The sequence below is a fragment of the Oryzias melastigma genome, linkage group LG22 (genome assembly GCF_002922805.2).
Source record: "Oryzias melastigma strain HK-1 linkage group LG22, ASM292280v2, whole genome shotgun sequence".
Lineage (NCBI taxonomy): Eukaryota > Metazoa > Chordata > Actinopteri > Beloniformes > Adrianichthyidae > Oryzias > Oryzias melastigma.
Genome location: NC_050533.1, coordinates 6,376,907 through 6,399,902, shown reverse-complemented (window position 1 = coordinate 6,399,902; position 22,996 = coordinate 6,376,907). Strand labels below are relative to the sequence as shown.

The 22,996-nt window shown below is 39.4% G+C and overlaps 1 protein-coding gene across 2 annotated transcripts in view; it reads left to right on the top strand.

Annotated features, from left to right (window-relative positions):
• Positions 1-62: 62 nt before the first annotated feature.
• atr (ATR serine/threonine kinase) overlaps positions 63-22,996 on the top strand; it is a 28,928-nt gene continuing 5,994 nt past the window's right edge. The window contains exons 1-39 of one of the 2 annotated variants that reach the window (XM_024263382.2): positions 64-290; positions 379-470; positions 1,470-1,622; positions 1,712-2,613; positions 4,400-4,524; positions 4,771-4,941; positions 5,015-5,169; positions 5,272-5,424; positions 6,621-6,819; positions 6,897-7,147; positions 7,220-7,416; positions 7,486-7,586; positions 8,064-8,235; positions 8,728-8,883; positions 8,956-9,150; positions 9,730-9,825; positions 10,617-10,706; positions 11,835-11,930; positions 11,998-12,128; positions 12,228-12,371; positions 12,501-12,594; positions 12,667-12,792; positions 12,861-13,067; positions 13,185-13,298; positions 15,267-15,382; positions 15,483-15,603; positions 16,351-16,488; positions 16,565-16,736; positions 16,821-16,987; positions 17,061-17,225; positions 17,298-17,389; positions 17,461-17,552; positions 19,216-19,393; positions 19,478-19,663; positions 21,286-21,445; positions 21,555-21,734; positions 21,872-22,014; positions 22,491-22,588; positions 22,661-22,890. In XM_024263382.2, the coding sequence (XP_024119150.1) occupies positions 238-290; positions 379-470; positions 1,470-1,622; positions 1,712-2,613; positions 4,400-4,524; positions 4,771-4,941; positions 5,015-5,169; positions 5,272-5,424; positions 6,621-6,819; positions 6,897-7,147; positions 7,220-7,416; positions 7,486-7,586; positions 8,064-8,235; positions 8,728-8,883; positions 8,956-9,150; positions 9,730-9,825; positions 10,617-10,706; positions 11,835-11,930; positions 11,998-12,128; positions 12,228-12,371; positions 12,501-12,594; positions 12,667-12,792; positions 12,861-13,067; positions 13,185-13,298; positions 15,267-15,382; positions 15,483-15,603; positions 16,351-16,488; positions 16,565-16,736; positions 16,821-16,987; positions 17,061-17,225; positions 17,298-17,389; positions 17,461-17,552; positions 19,216-19,393; positions 19,478-19,663; positions 21,286-21,445; positions 21,555-21,734; positions 21,872-22,014; positions 22,491-22,588; positions 22,661-22,890 (6,411 nt within the window). In that variant the 5' untranslated portion in view covers positions 64-237. Of the gene's footprint in view, positions 291-378; positions 471-1,469; positions 1,623-1,711; positions 2,614-4,399; positions 4,525-4,770; positions 4,942-5,014; positions 5,170-5,271; positions 5,425-6,620; positions 6,820-6,896; positions 7,148-7,219; positions 7,417-7,485; positions 7,587-8,063; positions 8,236-8,727; positions 8,884-8,955; positions 9,151-9,729; positions 9,826-10,616; positions 10,707-11,834; positions 11,931-11,997; positions 12,129-12,227; positions 12,372-12,500; positions 12,595-12,666; positions 12,793-12,860; positions 13,068-13,184; positions 13,299-15,266; positions 15,383-15,482; positions 15,604-16,350; positions 16,489-16,564; positions 16,988-17,060; positions 17,226-17,297; positions 17,390-17,460; positions 17,553-19,215; positions 19,394-19,477; positions 19,664-21,285; positions 21,446-21,554; positions 21,735-21,871; positions 22,015-22,490; positions 22,589-22,660; positions 22,891-22,996 lie in introns of both variants that reach the window. The other variant, XM_024263314.2, reaches the window with a different exon arrangement.

Here is a 22,996-nt window from a genome sequence, read left to right as displayed (position 1 = left end):
ATCCATTATAGACAAACGCTCATTACACACGTTTGTCCGCTAGAGGGCGCACTTCCCATTTTGAACCGTTTTCGTGTGTTTTGGGCCTCTGGAGCTACCGTATGAAAACAGAAAACGTCATTTTGGAGCGAAAGTTTTCGAAAGACTGAACGTAATGGATGCGGCGTGTATTACTCGTACAGTAACATTTCATGAAGCGTGAAGCCCTCGTAAAATTGGGCGCTAAAGACGTCAGAAATGGACGGACTTGAGATGTCAGCGATGATACCGGCTCTTCAGGAGCTAGCAAGGTGAGTTCAGGAAAGTTAGCTAAAAAGGCTAACATCTACCGGTAAAGTTAGCGACTTTTTAAAGGCTAAAAACAATGGTTTGTTTCAGTGCCAGCGCGGATGAGTATGACTTGGCGGTGCAGAAGCCTCGACAGATCCTCTGTCAGTTCATAGACAGGATCCTGACTGATGTGGATGTCGGTAAGTCGACATGAAAACGTGACGCATTAAAAAAACTCTAAATTATGCTAATACAAATACGTGTTTCAGCGTCTAATTTCAAACTTATTTTTTTGTTTTTTTGTGACTTCCATTTACTATGTGTGTTTTCTTATTTTTTTAAACACACACAGTTAAAATAGATGCAAGTAAAATGAAAATGAAGTCAGATTATCCTGTTTACATGATGGTGCAAAACTGAAAACTCCAGAATTTATATATACAAATATACAGAAAATTAAGCTTAAAGCTGCATTTTTGAGTATTTCTTTCTTCAAATCAATTAAAATATGATCAGTGTGGGTCTTTAATAACACACAATACCCGTTTCAGCCTTTTAATGCCTAAAAAATGTCTAAAAGGTTGTTTTTCTGGCACCAACAATAACTGGTTCTAGTTGTAAAAAAGAATTTTAATTTAAGATTATGTACTTCTTGGATAAATACTTGCAAAATAAATGGAAAGTTTGCATATCTTCATATTTGAAGCTTTACTGTAAATTCCCTCCAGGTTGAAATAGTTAAACAAACAATCCAAAAATGTTAATTTAAATTGTATTCATGTTAGTTTTATCTTTGAAACTGTTTTCTATAGTTGGATTAATAATTTCGCAATCATACAAGCAAATATACTGGAAATAAGTTTGTAGCAAGTCTCTCCAAACAGATGTTTCCTTTTTTTAAAATATGATCGTCCCAAATTTACATATATAAAATTATATTCATTGTATGTTCTATAGTCAAATTAATCATCTTGACTTAATTCAGCTTCAACTTAAATCCAAAAATATGAGTGAAATGTTTTTTTTTTTATATAAGAAATAAATGAAGGTTGGAGTACCCTAAAAAAAAGTAATTAATTTTTTTTCAAAAATGAATAATCCACAGTGTTGTCATTTTATATGTGGTTATAATTGTAAATAAAAACAACTTGAGGGGTTTTACTAACACAAATACATGGCGCTTCTTTCTTTTGTTCCAGTTGCTTTAGGTCTAAGTAAGAAGTCCAGCTCGGAGCCGGCGTGCGTCATGCTGCTGGACTTTGTGCAGCATATTGTCAAATCCTCGTCTTTAATGTTTGCAAACCCTGCATGCCACCCAGCTGAATACCCAGATACCACACAAAGCTCTGTTGGTAAGAAATGCTTAAAACAACACGGTAGCATTCTCAATAAATGCATGAACGAATTGTCGATTTCCTCTTTCCTGTCTTGTTGATTTCAGACTTCAGTCGGTGGGTCGCTGCTCGCCTCCTCCGTGTCGCTGCCGCTCCGAGCTGTGATGTGATCCACGGACGCGTCTGTGCGGTTTTATGCTCCTTACTTCACTCTCTGAGGGTCAAGGTGCCTTTCATTTTCAGCCGCCTCACTCAGGAGCTCATATTTTTGGCCCGAGACCTCAGCGGCGTCCTGTACTCTCACATCTGTTACCTGGCTGAGCAAGGACCCGGTCAGGGGATTCAGACGCAGAACCGATGGCCCGTTGTGCTGGAGCGCTTCGCCTTCCCGCCCACCTCCTCCTCTTCCTCCTCGTATCTCAGCTCTTCCTCCCTCGTACTCTCCTCGCCTGCTGCTTTAGAGTCCCTGACTGCTGCCACCCTCCACATCCTAACTGACGTTCTGAGGGGAGTCATCTCGGGTCAGGACCTCACGGTGGTTTGGGAGACAGCCTGTTTTATTTTGGCCAACGGCAACATCAGACTAAAGAAGCTCTCCATGGTGGTGCTGAGAAAAGTGGTTGAGTGGAAGGAGTTTGCTGAAATGACGAGCCACGAATTCTTTATTGCCTTTTTCCATTTGCTGGAAACGCACTCCTACACAGAGAACGAGGAACGACCATACGAAGGAGAACTCCTGAAGCTGATCAGCTGCGTGTTCCAGCCACCTCAAGCTCCTCCCTCAAACTTTGAGCCCATGTATCTCGCACAGATGTTCGAGTGTGTTTGTACTCTTGGAGGAGGTGGTGTTAAGTTAGGAGCAGAGGTTGCTGAATCTCTCTGCCTGCTCTTCAGCTTCTCGCTGTCGTCGGCTCCGGTATGTGATAGCGCCGCACTGCTGAGAAGACGGCGGGTCACAGAAGTCTGCCGCACGCTGGCGCTGACCATCGGGACGAACAATCAGGCTGAGGTGATCATTTCTTTTTCTTATTTGTTCTTTTCATGAGGAGGAGCAATGAGAACATTAAAATTATTTTTTTACTATTTTATATCTGCTCCTGTATCAAAACTTAAAGGGAAAAAAGTGACAATCCTAGATGGCCTTCACTGCCATTTTCCTCAAGTTTCCTCTTTACAAATATTTTTTTAAATAAAAGTTTAATAAACAACTTTTCCAAACTTTCTGTTCCCGACATAACAAAACATGTTTGCTATAAAGTCCCCCTCCGATGAAAATCCTGTTTTTTGAGTTTTTAACATGTATTTGTGGCATTTTTCTTACTAAAGAGAACAAATATAATAAGAATTAATTTTGCTTTTGTGTTACTGAGTATTTCTCCTTTTCAATCGCTGTCAATCAAACTGTTGCAGAAGCGAATTGATTTATTGAATCAATGAACTGTCAAAATGTCACAACACCTCTGCTGCACATGCACTAAACCCTCATCTGTTCCTAGTGTCTAGTTCAGGTTCTGGAGAAGAGAAGATGGTATCTTCACATTTACTGCAGTCAAATGAACCGCCGTTCACATTTCTGTGGTCAAATCAGCATCACTGGATTTTTTTGTGTGAGTTTCATTTAATACTTAACGGTAGCAGGACTGAGAACGCTGGAAAATGTCCACCAGACTCCACAGAGCTTCTTGATGTGACCACGGAAATGTGAACGGCTCATTTGACCGCAGTTGTAAAGGATTGTAAATCAGTGGATTTTCGGTCCACAAAGCCACGCCCCCTCAGAAGAGATTTTGGAAATAGAGGCTTCAGATCTACATGAAAAATTGCTTTTTAAGATGTTTAGATTGTGGGTTTTTGGTTAAATTCTTCATAATCATAATTAAAACACTACGGAGAATGTTTTTTTTTAATTAAAAAAATATCATAGTGGATTTTAAAGTAGTGAAAGCAACTTAAAAGTTAAACATACATGGAATAGACGCGTTAAGCCACAAATTTGCCTTTTTTGCAAAAATCACAAACAATTACTTAAGATTTATATATTATAATTGCATGTAAAATATGCATAAACTTCATAACTCTTAACCAAGCAAAAATTTTGAACAGCTCAAACCGAATTCATGTAAAGACCCGTTAGCTGAAACCCTCACCAGACAGCGGCGAATGACGAACACTTATGGATTACGAATATCACACATGTATCACAAAAGACCAAATTTATGATAGTGGAAAGTGATTGAAAAGTGGCTGTATGACACGGCCATGAAACGTGGCTTTGTTTCCGTTCTTCCCTTTCCTATAATCCATTGCTAAACTATCTGTTCTTCCACTACTTTACAGCCCCTCACACCTCCAACCTGACATTATCGGTGCAAAAAAAATGGCGAGCATTACTGAAGCTCTCCAGCTGTACAGTTTTAAGCCAAAAACCAGCTCAGATGAGGAAAACAAAGGCCTACATGGGTCTATTTGTCTGCTAGTGGATGTATCAGAAAGGAGCGGAGCGGAACTTGTGGCCCAGCGTGTTTTCTACGTAATAAATAAGCTCTTTTAAAATTACAGTTTTTTGTGTTTGTTCCTGATCCGCAACGATTTTTATATTTAGAAATTCCGTTTTAAGCCAAATCTTCTTAATAAATGTCATGAAAAAATTTCCACAAGAACATGTTAAAAACTAAATTTATTAAAAAACAAATAGTTTCAGCCACTTTACTTATATGATTCTTCAAAGACAAACTTTCATCTAAAATTCCCTTTTTTTCTAGCCCCACCCTTTTCTAACTTTTGTGATGTTGCAGTGTGCTCAGGGATTTCTCCAAGCTGCCCTCAAAGCTGAGACCGCTAAAGTCATCCAGGACTCAGAGGAGGAAGAAGTTCCTGCGAAAAGATCCCGCAAATCTACAACCAGCAAAACATCTTCCAAGTAAGTTCAGGCTTTAACAAACATTTATTTACTCTCTCGCTGTGCAGAAAATTAAAGCAAAAACTGACAAATCTGTTTGTTTCTTACTCAAGTTCTTTTTTTGTCTGTTCCTTAAGATTGACTATACAAAAAATCTTTTTGTAAAACATTGATTGCAATCTAAAAAAGTTTTCTGATCTATTTTTTGTTGCTATTTTTCAGTCAAACAATTTATCTGATAACTGTCACTTACTTGTATCTCTTCAGTGAAGTGGACATGAGCGCCCGCAGCGAGGTTTGGGCCGTGTTGAAAAGTCGTCTGGAGGAGCTGCTGGCCCTCCTGAGCTCTGAGAAACCGGAGAGCCCCCAAACTCTGTGGGCTCTTCAGGGTCTGGCCCTCATCCTCCACCTGGCGGGCTGCTGCTCCTCCCCCACCAGGTAAAGATGCGACTTTCTCCCCTCCTTGCAGACGTCGCGTTCTGATGAAATCACTCTCTGTTTCCATGTGCAGTCCGTGTCCTCTCCTGTGGGTGTCTGCCGAAACCCTCAGCAGAGTCCTGCACAGCTGTCGTCTGCTGCTGGAGGGAACCGTCGGTGAGCATGATCGTTTCCGGGCTGCTGTTCGTGTCGTTGTTGGGATTCTCGACTCGGTCTTGTACCTGACATGTGAGTAAACTTGCAGAAGAAGCTTTTTAAATTTTGTTCTGAAAAATAATCTGGATTATCATAAACTTTTTTGAGTTCTGTCTGTCTTGTTTCCTTGTACAGGGGGTAGAACAATTGAGGATGAACTGCTGCTGAGCTTGTGTGCTCTGCTGTCTCTACCCTGGGGGTGTGAGAGCAAGTCTGCCTTCGCGTTTAAGAGTTCAAGATTCCCCTCCTGGCTTCCTGCTTTGGCCCAGAAGCTCAGTGACTTTTTCTGTGAGTGTTTTATTTTATTTAATTTTAGTTTATTTCAAGCAATTTTCAGCAAAAGAAACAAAGGAAAAAGATACATAGTAAAATGTATGTATTAAAATAGACATATCAAATACATTTTAAGACTCACTCCGATCATCTTTTTCATCTGTTGTAATAGCGTTCCTTGTGGTTTTTAGTTTAAATTATGACGTTTTTAGTAGGAGTGTAAGAGAACACAAAACTCGCAGTTTGTATCGTGTCACAGTTTGAGGGTTACGATTCGGATCATTTTTAGGAAAATGAAAAAATAAAAGGAAAAGTAAAAGAGGTAAAAAACAAGAAAAACAAAGTAAAATTCTAAAAATTTTACTTCGATCAAACATATGCAGTAAAGTACTTTGAAGCATAAATATACACTCGCACACATATTAATTACATCAAAAATTTGGCAATCAAGGTCTTTTCATTGTAACAAAACATCTTTGGTCTTTTAACAAAAAATGCTAATACGTGTCATTTCTAATTACATTGACATGTTTTAAGAGTAGTGCTTCCACAACAATTATTTTAATAGTTGTCTAATCAGCGATTATTTTTTTGATTAGTCGACTAATCGGGTCTTGGGCATGTGCAGATAGCTGAAGATTCTGAAATTGATTGAAAACGCTGGAACTAATAGCCAGCTAAAATATTAGTTAAATGCTAAATAACTGAAAAAAATCATTAGCTGAAATAGCAAGCTAGCATGTAGCTGAATGATTAGCTACACCCCAAAACAGCCTAAAAAGTTTAAACCAAACCAAAAAAGTCTAAATTAGCCAAAATAGCTAGCATGTAGCTGAAACTAAAAAAAAAACCTTACTAAATGCCAAAATCAAATACGGTTTTTTAAATTTTTTTTCCTATATTCCTGATTCATGATGATTTGAATACATTTTCAATTTGCAAAAAATGCCACAAGAACATGTTTAAAACACCTAAACACAATTTTTGATCTGAGTATCTCTTTAACCATATTAATTTATAAATCATAAAATAAATCCTAATGGGATATATATGCACTTACACGTGCAGTACAGATTATGAAACATTAAATCAGTTTAATATGAAGTTTGTAAAATTGCTTGAAAAAGATTAGATAGGCGAATTAATCATAACTTTTTTTTAACATAGTCGTTCAAAATACGGGTTTATAATTTTTTCATGTTCTCCTCCAGTGCCTGATATTAAGGCTGACTTCGTGTCGCTGCTGGCCTTTCTTCCTGGCGGCGTGTGTAAGACGTGGCGCGTCTGCGTCTTTACTAAAGCGCTGCAGAGTTGGGATGAATGCGTCCTAGCAGCGGCCATCCAGGTTTTCCCAGTCCTCCTCCATCACCTGGGAAAAGGGTTCCACAGCCTCATCGGAACCACTCTACTGTGTGTAAACCTCCTGTTCGATCAATGCCGTGTCGGGTTTCCTTATTCAGTCAATAACATTGTTGTATCCGCTGTAGGTCGGTGCTGGAAGATGATTCGGAGCAGGTGAAGGTGGAGCTTGCACGTATCGTTGGTGACCTGTGCTGCGTTCAGTCTGGACTTTCTACGCTCAGATACAAAGAACACATCAAACATCCCAAATTCCTCTGCTTCCAATGTGGGCTGGAAACGGAGCATGATGGGAAAGTAGAGCCATCCCTCAGCGCTTCTGTGGTTAAACAGTTTCTGTCTTTGCTTGGACCACAATCTACAAGTGGCATCAAACTAGGTACGTTTCCATCCATTCACATAAATCATTTGTCTTTGTTTTTACAAACTAACAGTCGATTTTGCTTCTCAGCCTTCCTGGACGCTCTGCCTCACCTTTGTCAACATGTGAACCTGACCGGTGAAGGTGACGACTCCCAGGCGGTTCTCCGTGCTCTGACCAACCTCATGGAAGATCCAGATCCTTCCGTCAGAGAACGCTTCAGCCACGTGGTGCAATTCCTCATCAAATACTCTGCAAACGAGTCAGAAGGGAGCCCTCTGAATGAGGTCAGAAACTATTTGATGAAAGCGTTTTGTCGGGTCATAACATTAAATTAAACGTCTTAACCGCTGCAGCTCCTGGTCACACGCCTGAAGGAGTCCTTCAGCAACGCCAAAACAAACCGAGACGACAGTCTGCGCCACACTCTCATCCTCACTCTTGGAGAGATCGGCAGGTTTGTCAGCAGTTTTTTCTTTCAGATCCTAATGAATTACTGCTCACATTCCAGGATATTTATTTATTCTTTTTCTTAGAGGGTAACCAAACCCTAAATTAACTTTTTTGTGGCTGTAGATCTCTATAAATTGAGCTTTAAAAGTGCTCAATTTTTGACAAATTGAAATAAAACTGTTTAATTCTTCAAAATATAGTCAAAAATTGCTTGTGTGCTGCACCCTACAGGTTGAAATTAGGTATTGCAGTTGAATTCTGTGATTGTTTAAACCATGTAAGTTTCAAAAGTCTGACATCATGATCTGCAGCTCCAGTAATGATAACAGCCCAGCCCCGAAGCCCCGCCCCTCTGACTTTATTTTCTAATTTTGGCAGTGGGTGGAGTCAGCCTCCAACTTCCTGGTTTGGTTACCCTTTAAAATGTGTCAAATTTTAGCAAATAATTCTCAACTTTAGTACCATTTTGTTTCCTTATCAGAGCTTCTCAGGGTAGTCTGGTGTCCTTTTCTCTGCTGCGTCTCCTCCACTGCCTCCTGTCCAAGTCGTCGCCCGTGTCCGTGGACGCCTACACTCAGATCACGGCGCTGGCTGCGGCTAAAGGCTTGAAGCTGCAGACTCTCTTCAGTCAGTACAAGAACCCCATTTGTCAGGTATTCTACCCCACCGTAGCATCCACCAGCAGATGCAGGTTTAAGGATTTTTAAGGAAGTTTTATTCTCTAAAAAACTGAAACGTGTTTGTGGAGACTGCAGAGACAGTTTGTTAAATACCTTCTTTAAATTTTTTTTTCTTCAGTCCAGCTCTACTTGGAATGAAAACCAAACATTTATTTTGTTTCTCTAAAATTAGGATTTCAATTGAATTTTTTTGACAGAGTATTAGGGCCAAAATACAAATGAAAAAAAAAAATTAAAAAACTTAAAAGTTATAAATTTACAAAAAATAAGCTGTTAAGTTATGAGTCTAAAAGTTTCATATGTCAGGTCCAAGTATCTTTAATGAAATGTTTTAGTTTTGCAGGTTTTTATGACGTTCTTTGTTTTTTTTTTCACTAGAAAGGGACTAAGATTTTGAATGTATAAATTTCTTGTTAGATTCTTTGTTTAAAATAATATGCATAAACTTTTTTCGTCTTTTGCTAGTTTCTTGTGGAGTCGCTGCATTCACGGCACGCATCGGCGCTGAGGAGCACTCCGGACCAGAGCGGCGAATCGGCCAATCAGAGAGAGCTGGCTCTCGACATCCTGGCTCAGATCGCGCACGCCTTCGACTTCCCAGACCTTCACCGCTTCCTCACAGTAAGCACGGCGGCACACACAATGTGAACCATGTCACCATTCAAGGAGTGATGCAATGTTTGCTTCCTGCAGCGGACGCTCCAGGTGCTTCTGCCTTACCTGGCAGCGAAGGCCAGCCCCACAGGCTCCGCCCTCATTCGTACTCTCGCTATTGAGCTGAAGGCGAACAGGAGGGAGATTCTCATCAACAACTTCAAATACATCTTCAGCCATCTGGTCTGCTCCTGCACCAAAGAAGAGCTGGAGAGGGCTTTCCACTACCTGCAGGTTGAACATTAATCATCAGTGATGAACAATTCCACCGAAAATCGCTTGAAAATTCTTAGCAATATGACAAATAGTGAAAGTTGTTAAGATCAAACTCTATACCTTGATTTACTTTAATCGATTGAAGAATTGACACAATTAAAAAAAAAGTGTCAATTTTGTTAAAATTGTTTGTTTTTGGGTGAAATAAAGTTATAAGAAGGTCGCTTTTATTGTAAAGTTGTTCAGTGAATTGAAGCAATTATGTTGGTAAAAAAATTTCGGGCAATCTTAGAATATTTAGGTGAGACAATATGTTGAATCTTGAACTGATTAAATTTAGATTCATTTGGTTCATCAGTTCAGAAGCTTTTTTTCTATGATTTATTTTTAGAAACTGATTTGTTTGGCCATAAAAAGTAGTAATTTCAACTGAAAAAGGGGGAAATTTGCATTAAAAACTACGATAAAATGTGTTTTCTGACCTAAGAAAACAGGTAAAAGGAACTACAATAAACACTTCGCTCTCCTTTTGTGTGTTTTCTTTGTGAGATGCTTCACAGCCAGATTGAATATTGATTATGGCTCCTGTTGTTTCAGAGTGAAACGGAGATCGAACTGGGTTCTCTGTTACGCCAAGACTTCCAGGGTCTTCACAACGAGCTGCTGCTGCGTCTGGGAGAACATTACCAGCAGGTCGGTTCATCCTGTACGCTCACCGTTCGGTATCTTTTCTCTGTCTGCTGGTTCTGACCCGATGGGCCCTTTCAGATGTGCACATGAATGTTTAAAGTAAACCAGAACTTTGGTAAAAGAGCAAAAAGGTACAAACACAAATGAGGAAAGCATTTTTTTAGGGGGGGATTTAAAGTCCCACTACAATTATATTTTTCTACTGTAAAATTAATCCCAGTGGTCTTTTAATTATGACTATGGAGTTTTTTTTTATTATTATTAATTTTTTTCTCTGTAGCCAAAATCATTTTTTAAGACGTATTTTCTGCAGAAATTCGCCTCTGGGTTGTGGGTGGGACTGTTCACACAGAAGTAACCCTACGTTGACATCCCAGCATCCCTTTGTTTACACTCTCCTGTTAGCTTTACATACTAACATTAGTGTGTCTGTACCAAAAATCTGATCACAATCAAAGATTTATGGAAATTTAGCAAACTGAAAGCATTCTGAACAGGAGACAGGAAGTTGATTAACATGGTCAACAGCCAATCAAGACACAGAACACTGTGTGCTATTAAAAAAAAACCGGAGAGATTGGGTAAGGTGAACTGCAATATTGCGAGGGATCTCTTTATTTTAGAAAGTGTGAAAAAACTCAAGAGAAAATTTAATATTTTTGATTTCTATGAATCTGTTTGTCTTCTTCTGTTAAAAAAACAAAAGGTTTTGTGTTTATTTTTTGTTATTTTTAGCAAAAATGCTTAGACTAAAAAAATGAAACAAGCTATTGATTGTTTAAAATCCCATACAGGTATTTAACGGATTGGCGATTCTGGCCTCCTTTGCATCCAACGATGATCCATACCAAGGGCCACGAGACATTACGACCCCAGAACATATGGTACTCTTCATATTTTTGTTTATTAGTTTTTTTTAATACAGGGCTCTGCAACCATAAGACTTAAAGAGCCTTTTTAGCCTATTTCTTACCGACTACATCCCAGTACAAGTCATAAAGTCTTTTTATTTGTTTTTATGTAAAAGCTACTAAAACTTGCAGTTTTTATTCCAAATATGAAATAGTTTTTCACTTTTGACAGTTTCTATGACTACCTTCCAAAATAAAAGACACGCACTTAGGATAATTTAAATGCAGCAAGTAGTATAATGTCAATAGTGATTAAAATACATTTTTAAAATCATAAATAAACAATAAAATAAAAAAATACAATACTGAATTTGGAAACTGATTCCACTCTCCGCTTTTAAATGCAGAGTAAAGGATATTTTTAAAGAGTCATGTACATGTTTTCTTAATCAGTAATTTTATGTCTAAAACATGTTTGCTTTCTTTCTTCTCCTTTAAATATTTTTAGCACTTTCAGGCATACATTGGAAATAAGAAATTGTTCTTAATGTTCTGCCTAGTGAAATAAAGGTTATGATGAAATAAAGGTTATGATGATGATTAATCAAATACAAATCAAATAAATAACATAAAAAACATAATTTGGTTAACATAATGAGTTAACTGCATTTGACCCACATCTAATTAAGTGACCCTGTTCATATTAGCATGTAAGAGGCACCTAATATCCTTCCATTTTTAAGGATTTTCTTTGGAACTTGGAGCTGAAAAATCAGCCAGTTCTTTAGTAAAACTTTGGTAAATTCCAAAGCTTGATGGATTGCTGGAGCATTATGGGTAGTGTAGTCCTGAGCCTCACAGGGTGATTTACTCTGTGCCTCTACTGTTTGTAAATGGGTTGAATGAAGTTAGACTGTTTCGTATCAACAAATGTGGCTTAAAATCCTAAAAATATTTTAATGTTTAAAACTAAAAATATTTTAGTTTTCTTTTAAGGCTCCTGAGCTTCATGTTGCAGACCCCTGGTTTAAGATACCTAACAAAATACTCTATGAGTTCTCTGGAGTTTACCATTTTGGGATTCTTTTTAAATCTTTAGCAAAAATTGAAAAAATTCTACTGTCTTTCTCACCTAATCTCTCTGCATCTACTGTGTACCAGGCAGACTATTTGCAGCCGAAGCTGCTGGGAATTCTGGCTTTCTTTAACATGCAGCTGCTGAGCTCCAGTGCAGGAGAGAAAGACCGCAAAAAGTTGGTGAGTCTTCAGCTGTGAGCATGAGAGTCTTTAGTCTGGTGGACTCTTGACGGATTTTCTCGGTCAGGCTCTGACGAGTGTGATGGCTCTGATGCGCCTGATGGGCTCCAAGCACATCAGCACCGTCAGGGTGAAGATGATGACGACGCTGCGCACCGGCCTCCGATACAAGGAAGACTTCCCTCTGCTGTGCTGCCAGTCAGTATTTCTGCAAACATCAGGAAGAAACTGAAGGAAACTTTCTTCTTTTTCTGCCACTTCGATGTACAAACAGGCGTGTTCTTCTATTATTCACAGAACATGGGACTGTTTTGTGAGGAGCGTGGAACCATCACACCTCGGGCCTCTGCTTAGTCATGTAATTGTTGCCCTGCTGCCCCTGATCCCTCCGCAGCCCAAAGAAACTGGAGCCATCATCCGTTTCCTTATCTTGGAGAACAGGCAAAAACTTTTGATTTATTATCTTTGCATATGAAATGAAAGTCACAGATGTTTATATTTTATAGATTAAATCACTGCAATCCAGAATTCACACGGACAGTGGTATAAAAACAGATAAATCCTTTACAGGGAGGAAGTTCAAGACTACCTTCATGAGATCTACTTTCTGCCTGATCACCCGGAACTCAAAGACATCCACACAGCTCTGCAGAATTACAAAAAGGTCTGTGAGGTCATGCTGTGGATGTGAGGAAAGTTTATTTTTTATTGAATTTGCATCTCTTTTCTTTCTTAGCTGACCACCAGCAGCAGCGATCTGGCGGCGGCGCTGCAGCTCTCCATGAGAGCCGTTCAGCACGAGAACGTGGACGTGAGGATCCATGCTCTGACCAGCCTCCGGGACATGATGCACAGCAACCAGGTACCCAAGCTGCTCTGCAGAACCTGAACGAGCACAAGAGGCGTCCATGTAACCGCTGCTCTGTGCAGGAGTGGCTGCTGCGGCAGGTCTGTGCCAGTGAGGCGGTGGAGCCGGTCATCTCCAGCCTGGTGTCGGTGCTGCTGAACGGCTGCCAGGATGCGTCTCCAGAAGCCAGGCTCCTTTGTGGGGAGTGTCTCGGGGAGCTGGGGGCCGTGGATCCTGGACGTCTGGACCTGTCGCACACACACTCCAACGGCGACCGCAACACCTTTGTGGTGCGATATCTCACTCTTTAAACTTCTGTAGTTCTTCTGGGCGCTTAACGTCAATAATTCATCTTTAATGTGAGAAAGTATTGCATTATTTCATTTTCATTATTTCCTGGGTGGCAGACCGGAGTTGATGATCCCAACTTTGCCTATGATCTACTGACGGAGCTGACCAGGACGTTCCTGGCTTACGCCGACGACGTGCGCGCCCAGGACTCAGCCGCTTACGCAATCCAGGTATCTGTGTTATAGTATTGCAACTCAGCTCACACCGGATTCACGCATGTGTGCCTCTAAGGAGCTTCTTCAAGAAGAGAGAACTGGAAAATAAAAACATCTGATCATCTGTTTGATGCCTGTAGCTGCGTTTCCATTACACTTTTGCGCAAAACTTTTTCGAAATTTCTAGAATTTCGATAAAACAATGTTTCGAAAAAACAGCGTTTCCATTAAACCATGATTATGCGAAAAACTCGAAGTAATTCCCGCGATAAGTCATTAAAAAAACATGACGACGGATTTAAACACTATTTTCATGTGCAGTAGATTCATTCACATTTCTGCCACGGAGCTAGCTCTCATCCTTCCCATTCAGAGAAGACGTCTACGTCTGATCCGAGCCTTGGAGCGGCAGGCTCCTCCTTAAACGCGGGAGCGACGTAGAGTGAAACAGTTTTGTTAAATCGTGGTTGAAGAATTCACCGAAGAGCTGTGGATTCAGCATTTTTGCATGACACGCTCAACTTTTGATGAGCTGTGCGGTGCCCAAGGCAGCCAGTTGCTGTGAAAAAGCGCATTTGACCAGCTTTTCCTGCTTCCTGTCCGAAACGCCATATCCGGTTAATGGTCACGTGACTCGTTTGTTTCGAAAAAAGTGTTTCCATTACAGTTTTTCGAAAAACTACTGTTTCGATACGGCCCAAATACCACCTCCTCTAAGCGCAAAAACTTTATTTCGAAAAAGGCGAGTTTTTTCGAAATTGTGGTGTTTCCATTAGGATAATTTAATATCGAAATTCCGTTTTTCGAAATTTCAGAGTTAATGGAAACACGACTACTGAGGTGTTAAACTGAACACATTTAACTGCAAATCCCAGAATGCACTGGGACCTTAAAGAGAGCATCTAAAAGAAATACAATGGTCAGTTTTACCAGTAAGATTTTGAGAGATAATTGTAAAGATATTTTTATCAGGGACCAGCTAAAGTTAAAAGATCTTCCACCTTTACAACTTTCTGATCTACAAGGTCTCTGATTCATGGGGTCAAGACAGGGTAGAAAAAAAAGTGAAAATTTGAAACTTGAATTTAAAAAAAAACTGTTACCAATTGAAAAAATAATGTTTTGATGTTTTTTTTCTTATTTATTTTACTCTTTGTTTTCAGTTCTCAATTTACAGTTTAACACAGTAGTGTTAGTGTTAATGTTCTCACAAAGTATGGTACATCCGAGGAGAGGTGAGTTTGTTCTTTGAGTTTGAAATTTTTTGAATGTTTTTTTAATTTATTTTCTTTTTTTTCTCCAAAATTTCACTTTTTTCAAAATTTTATTTTATTTCATTTCTTTTATTTTCCTTTTCTCCTTTTTCCTTTAAATTTTTCATTTTTTTCATTTTTTAATTTTATTATTGCCTTTTTTTTCAAATTTGCATTTCTTTTTGAATTTTCATGTTATTTTTTTAAATTTTTATTTTTTAAATTTCTCTTTTTCCCTCTTTCTTTTACATTTTTGCATTTTTTATTTATTTATTTATTTTTTTCAAATTCACATTCCTTTTAAAAATGTTCACATTTTTTTAATTTTCTTTTTTTCTAGATTTTTTATTTTTTAAAAATCATTTTTCTTTTAAATGTAGCATTTTTTTATTGTATTCTTTTTCCTTTTTCAAACTTACATTTCTTTTTTAGTTTTCATTTAATTTGTCAAGTTTTCTTTTTTTTCCCAAGTTTCACATTTTTCTTTTATTTTATTTAATTTTCCTTTTTTATTGTAATTTTTTGTTTCCTTTTGTTGTTTTATTTTTATTTTTTATTTTTTATATTACTTACAGTAGTTTCCAGGCATGTCTAAGTTTGGACACCCCTGCGTTAAGATGATCCGGGTTTGACCCCATACTGATCCTCTGAGATGAGAATGTTAACTTTAGATTTATTAATAAATTATAACCATCCAATGCTTGAAAATATTTTTGTTTCAACGTTGCAGGAACTCCTTTCAATATTTGAGTGTCGCGAGGGAAGGAGTGACTCCCCGGGACGCCGACTGTGGAGGAGATTTCCAGAACAAATTCAAGAAATTCTGGAGCCTCATCTGAAGAGCAGGTTCACAGCTTCAAACACAAACTTCTACGCTCTTCATTCACTTTTATGTTTCATTCTTTCATTACGTTTAATCAAAATCTGTTCATCTTCTTCATTGCAGATACAAGAGCAGCCAGAAAGAGGTGAACTGGTCTAAATTGAAGAAGCCCATTTATCTGAGCAACAAGGGGAGCAAGTTTTCTGATTGGTCAGCCACCTGGGCAGGTTACCTCATCAGCAAGGTCAGCCAGCCTTGAATAAAACCTCAATGCCCCCTCACAAATAAATCCACTTATAAAACACCAGGAAAAGGCTTATGTACCCAGTTCAATTCTAACCCGATCTTAGATCAGACTAAAGACATTTTGTAAACATCTACCTTTATATGTTGGTACTTTTTTGTGCTGTTGTGTCCTACATAATTAAAAACTTCTGCTTTGATTATTCCAGTTGGTCCCATTTACAGGATTATTTAAAAGGTTGTGTTTTTAATAGGCCTGGGTTGATAAAATTGATTAATCAATCTAACACAAGGCTTAATTCTGCTAGCCTGATGCTAACATACAATGGAATTTCCCATAGGACGGCTAATACTAACGCTCGGTCAACTTAAACATATATTACTGACTAAATTAACATCTTTATTTACTCACAGGGAGGAATTTTCCAAACTCTTTTAAGGAAATATTTTTAAAGTAACCATTTTTGGTCTAAAGCACTATTTTTTTCCCTCATGCATTCTTCTTCTTCTGGGATAAAATTTTATGCTTTAGCACGATCGCCACCTAGTGGCCAAACTGAATTGAATTAAATTGAAAGGATAAAAAGAGTCAAAAAAAATTTGAATAAAATTGATTCTGGAAATTATTGACAATATCCAGCCCTAATTTTTAAGCATTATTACAGTTTCATTCGATCACTTCAAGCAGATTTGCAAATCCACTGAATTGATTTTCATATTTTTATGATGCTATTTCCGTGTCCATCAGGTGAGACACGAGTTGGCCGGCCGAGTGTTCAAATGTTGCAGCTTCATCATCAAGCACGACTACAAGGTCACCATCTACCTGCTGCCTCACATCCTGCGCTACATGCTGCTGGGCTGCACTCCTGCGGAGCAGCAGGAGGTGAGGATGAAGAGGAGGAGCGTCTCCTACACTCATCTTGTTCCTTATCCCTGATGTGCTCCTGGGGTTTCGTCAGGTAACGGAGGAGATGCTCGCTGTGCTGACGGAAGGGGATACGCAGGAAGGAGGCGGAGCCCAGGAGACGGCTTCCAGCCTATCACAGCTCAGCACTCAGACTGTGTTCAGCATGGTGTCACACCTGACGCAGTGGAGCCGACACATCCTGTACTCCAAACCCAAAGTTAATGGTAATGTTGGAGTTCTTGAAAGGATCTCTGGAACTTCAAGTTTTGATAACAAAAAGTTGCAGTTGACTAAATTCCCTTTTGCAGAAAGTGGGGATTTCCAGCGCGTGGTGGCCTTCCTGAAGGGGATTCCACAGGACGTTCTGGCCAAAGCCTCCCTGCGATCCAAAGCGTACACCCGTGCTCTCATGCACTTTGAAGCTTACATCCTAGAAAACAAACTAAGCATCCAGGACCACCTGAGCTTCCTGCAGGTTAAGTTCCTCCTCTGCAGTTCCTTTGGTTTTAGAGAAGTCAATGTGTCTGAATGTGCAGCTGCTGTTGCAGACGCTGTACGCTGCCATGCACGAACCCGACGGAGTGAGGGGCGTCAACGCTTTGAGGAGGGAGGAGCCGTCGCTACGGGAACAGATACTCGAGCACGAGAGCATCGGCCTGCTCCGAGACGCGACGGCCTGCTACGACCGAGCCATACAGCTGGAGTCTGACCAGGTTCTCAATCGCAGCCGGGTTTTCTCTCCCGCCATCCACTGTTTATGTAAACTGTAAACTCCCTTTTTCCAGATCGACCACTATCATGGCGTGATGACATCCATGCTCGGGCTGGGACAACTCTCCACAGTCATCACACAAGTTAACGGAGTTCTGGCTAACAAGTAGGACGACCGCTCTCTCACTACGTCTTAGTTTATTTGAAGTGAATTCATTTTCGTTGAAACCTCTTTAGGAAACAGTGGAAGTCGGAGTTAAACTCCTACAGAGTGGAGGCGGCCTGGAAGCTCGGGAAGTGGGACCTGCTGGAGGATTATTTAAGTTCAGGTGAAAAATAAATCTGCTTTATGAAGTTTCTCAAACTTCAGGAGTTTATTGAATTCCCTTGTTTATCACTGAGCCTGATGGAGCCAGAAAATAAAATCTCAGATTAATTTTACATGAAATGAAATTTGCGATTTTAATCGTTTTTTTCTCTCCTCCCTTTACTTTCTTTAACAAAAATGACAATACATTTAACTATTTTATTTGAATATCTCCTTACAAAGCTGGCCTGAAAACAGAGTAGAGTTAAATACAAGCTGTAAAAATGTTTTGTGAGCGTCTTGCAAAGAGAAGCACTTCTCTTTTTCAGGTATTGAAACAAATTTGTTGTACTTTTAGTTGCTTTCAAACAGATTTTGCTGTGTTTGGTTTGTTGCCCCTTCTAAACCACTTCCATAGAACTAAAGAACGTTTTTCTGTTTTGGGGAAAAGGCTCCTTTTTGCTAATTTGTAGTTTTCAAGTACCGAGAAACAAGCGATCTGACTTAACTCCAACGGAGGAAAGCAGATCGCTTGGAAAATAAAATCCAGATTTCCCCAAAAGTTAATCTTCTTAAACAACAAATAAGAATTAATCTATGAAAACAATTTATTGCCCGGCTTTAGTACAGGATTATAGATTTTTTATGGCTTACGACGTACTTTATAGACTTTTCTTAGATTATATCTAATATTGGCCACATTTTCTCAACTCTGCAGTAAATTTGATCTTGAAAACAAGAAATTAAGCAGAAACACACCTGAAACACTTTGAAGTTGACACACATTCACGGGCAATAGATGCTTAAAGCTGCAGTCAAACTCCCACAAAATGATTCCCAGATCTATAATATTTTACCATCAATCAGCTCCTTTTTTTCAGAAATCTATAAGGCAAATTAAAGATATTTAGTCATGTTCACCGTAGTGTAAAATTAGTCAAAAATGAAGAATCTTTCATTATTGACAAACTACTAAACCTTCTTAATGCTAACGAAACCAAAATGGGTCCAAACATGAAAGACTTTGTGATTTGATTGTTTTATCATTTATATATATCAAATATTTAATTAAACATCTCTAAATCAGTGGCCTAGAGGTAGAGTGTCTGCCCTAAGACTACTAGGTCATCGGCTCAAATCCACATCTGACATTAGGTGGTTGGATTAGCGGCTGGGTGGCTCAGTGGGCTAGGTGAAGGGCTGGCAATGCAGAAGCCCTGGGTTCGATTCCCAGGGTGTCCACTGATCCCCACCCCACCTTCCTTAGGCAAGACCCTTGACGCTGCTGCCTAACTGGGTCCCTGTGACCATCAAGTACAGGGTTCTGTCAGGAAGGGCATCCGGCGTAAAAACTCTGTCAAATCACTGATGCGAAACAGTGGGTGTTGTTATGCTGTGGCGACCCTGAAAGGGATAAGCCGAAAGTGAACTACTACATTAAGTGGTTGGATTGGGGGGGTTAAACCACCAAATGGTTCCTGAGCGGCTGTGTCTGCAGCTCACCACTCCCCCAATAGATGGGTCAAAAGTCTAGCATACAACTTGATTTTCCCTGACAACTATTATTGTCTCACTTTTTATTTGTTTTGGCTCACTTTCTTTAAGATTTGATTTTGTTTGTTTGTTAAAATATCTCTGCGATTAATTTTTAGTAAGTTTATTCTTCTTCCGTTTTGCATCTGCAGACCAGCAGTCGAGTACTTGGGGCGTGGGGCTCGGCCAGCTGCTGCTTTCCATGAAAAAGCAGGACACTAAGACTTTCTATGAGAAGCTGAAGCTGGTGAGGACCAAGCAAGTGGTCCCCCTGTCTGCGGCCAGCTACGAGTGTGGAACCTACCAGAGAGGATACGAATACATCGTCCGGTGTGTGCTTAGAATCATCCGTCTTTTATCGTTTCAGCTTTTGTTTCCTAGAAAGAAGAAAAATGTGTCCATCTGTATGTTCAGGCTGCACATGCTGAGTGAGCTGGAGCACGCATTTACTGAGCTGCAGACGCATCGGGGAGGCTCCACTCCAAGTGTTAGCCAGCTGCCCCCCCACTGGTCAGACCGTTTGGAGATGACTCAAAAGTCCTTCCGGGCCAAAGAGCCCATCCTGGCTCTCCGTCGAGCCCTGCTCAGCCTGGGACCACAGTAAGACAATAACAGGATTATTTATTTTTTTTTTTTTGCTTAGCACAATTAAAAGAAACATGCATGTTCATAATAACATAGTATACAAAGAAAACAAAACATAAAATTATACAAGTGTTTACATAAAAACAAGCTAATGTGCATCAAAGTATGGAGCCATAAAGATTTAAAACCCAAATAAAATAACTTGAAAAATTAAAGCTGAAATATTGTTTTTTTAAGCTTTTATTACAGTGGATTTTTGTTATATATTTTTTACCTCCACGAAACAGTATGAAGCTTAACTAGCTTATATTTAGAGCTAACTTGTTTGATATGAACCCTTCAGAATAAATCTGAAGGTCACAGTTTAATTTTTTAATAAGGACATTTAAATCACTAATTGAAATGTAGAGATTTGTGTTGTCAGCAAAGATCTATGGATGTATAGAGACAGAAATATATGCTAAATAGGTACCGTTCTTTATGCCACTAATTTTTGACTCGGTATTGTTTAATGAGAAATATTGTTTTCTGTTTGTCAAGTAATTGTATATCCAGTTGTAAACATTTTGTCTGATATTTGTGAATTATTTTTATATTCAGACTTAAATGGGATGCTATCTGGTTTGCTTACTTTAAATTAAATCTTCTACACCTGCTAACAAATTGTTGTTTTTATGGCATTTTTCTGATGGCGTAGAACATACATTAAGAAGACTAAGCTTAATTTAATCAAATTGTGTAATGTGGGTGAAGCACATCTCCCTGCTGCGTTTTCATTCCGATGCATCCACCGGTCGACAAATAGATCCATGTACGTCTTTATTCCTCACCTGAATGGAGTTCTTAAAGAGCAAAATGAAATAAATATATAAACCCTTTACTAGTTAATTAAATGTTTCATTAATTATTTAAATTTGGCATTAAATAAATAAAATCTGCGACAGACTGGCGACCTGTCCAGGGTGTACCCCGCCTTCGCCCATCATCGGAGCCGGGATAGGCTCCGGCACCCCCGCGACCCCGAAAGGGAAGAAGTGGTCAAGAAGATGAATGAATGAATGAATGAATAAATAAAAGTTGAAATCAATAAATAAATCTTCAAATATTTGAATTGGCACATTTAAATATTTATTGACATATTTAATTATCTCATGGCCCAGTATGGTCTAAAAGAGACTACTTGAAATAAATATATTTAATATGAAATAATTAAATAAATGTGTCATTAATTATTTAAGACTGGCATTAAATAAATAAAAGTGGAAATCAATAAATAAATGGCATTAAAATGTAAAAATATCCGATAAAAAGCACATATAAATATTTAATGGCATATTTAATTATTTCATGGCCTAGGATAGCTCCAATACTGGTCGCCATTTTTTTTGCAGTGGTAATTAGCAGGAGAGAGTGTAAACGGACGGGTGATGGGAAGTGTGGGTGGGCTTACTCCGCCCACAACTCAGAGGCAAATAACTTCTTGAAAATTACAAATTTCTTGATTTTGGCTGATCATCATAACTAAAAGATCACTGGGAATCCTTTTAAAATAGCTCAGATGATGATCTGAGTTCGTCTTTAACATCATCAGGTTTATTTTCACTTGATTCACTTAAAACTTGTCATTTTCTGTCCAGACCGGTGCGTCAGGAGCTGGTCGGGGAGTGCTGGCTCCAAAGCGCTCGGGTTGCCAGGAAGGCCGGACACCACCAGACGGCCTTCAACGCCCTCCTCAACACGGAGAACACTCACCTGGCCGAGCTGGTCACCGAGAAGGCCAAGTGGCTCTGGTCCAAGGTGACCGAAGATTACCACTACAGAAATTTAATTAATTTGACTTCTTTTACAGTTTCTCCTCATCAGAGCAGACGTGAACTCACGAGTTTCTGTTTTTCCTTGTGATCAGGGTGACGTCCACCAGGCGTTGATCGTGCTGCAGAAGGGCGTTGCTCAGTGTTTCCCCGAGAATCAGCTCCTGACGGACCCTCGCAGCCTTCAGACGAAAGGAAAGGCCATGCTCCTGGTGGGACGCTTCATGGAGGAGACGGCAAACTTCGAGTCGAATGCCATCATGAAGGCGTACAAGGTCATATCGTTTAATAACTTGCTGACTAATATTCTTATCACTCTTTACATTTGAAGTAGAACTACATAAAAAATAAATGTTCTCTACATTTTTGGGGTTTTTCAGATGTTTTTATCTAAATGTGTTTTGGTTTTTAGGACGTGACGAACCTCCTGCCTGAGTGGGAGGACGGAAACTTCTACCTGGCAAAGTATTATGACAAAGTGATGCCGATGGTGACCGATAACAAGCTGGAGAAACAAGGAAACCTCATCCGATACATCGTTACGTTCTTTGGAAAGTATGTTGGCCTCCTTTATCTGCACATGCCGTTGGTTCTTTGCTACATCGCTGTTCACCTTTCACGGTTTTGGGTTTTTTGTACAGCCCGTTGTGTTTTGAATCCTGATTGGCTGTAGTTGTCAATCATGTCTCCTCTACAGAATACATTCAGCTCGACAAATTTACATAAATCTTTTAATCGCAAGAAGATCTTTAGTTTTTATTGTATAAACTAGACTTTAAAAGTGTTAAAATGTTCATGTGTCTTAAAAAAAGTGTGAAGTGAGGGGTCTTGCAATCCTAAAAGATCTAAAATTCTACGAGTTTATTCTGTAATTCTTAAAAAAAAAAACTTTTCTGTTCCGTCTTGTGCTTTATATTGTTTTTTTTGCACAATCATGTTTTCCTTTGAACTTGAAAAGCACTTCAAATGTACGTGAAAAGCTCTCAATGAATAAAGTCTGATTGATTGATCGATCATCTTTGTACTTTCAGGGCGCTTCAGTATGGGAACCAGTACATCTACCAGGCCATGCCCCGCATGCTGTCGCTCTGGTTGGATTTTGGAGCCAAAGTGTGTGAATGTGAGAAAAGTGAGTGACCAAAAACCTGCAGCGGTTCTCCTTCCACCACTTCCATCCCCGAGTCACGCTTCTCGTCCACAGCTGGCCGCACAGACAGACAGATGCGACAGGAGCTCAGTAAAATCAACGCCATCGTCACTGAGCACTGCACCAACCTGGCTCCGTACCAGTTCCTCACCGCGTTCTCCCAGCTCATCTCCAGAGTGTGTCACTCCAGTGATGAGGTCTTCACTGTTCTCATGAACATTGTAGCCAAAGTCTTCCTGGCATACCCGCAGCAGGCCATGTGGCTAATGACTGCTGTCTCCAAGGTAACCATGAGGGTTTCTGCAAATTAAGATCAGTCCAATGACGTAACTTTAGCATAAGCATTTTAAATTACAGACTTTTTAATCACTATAGTTGACATTCATTATA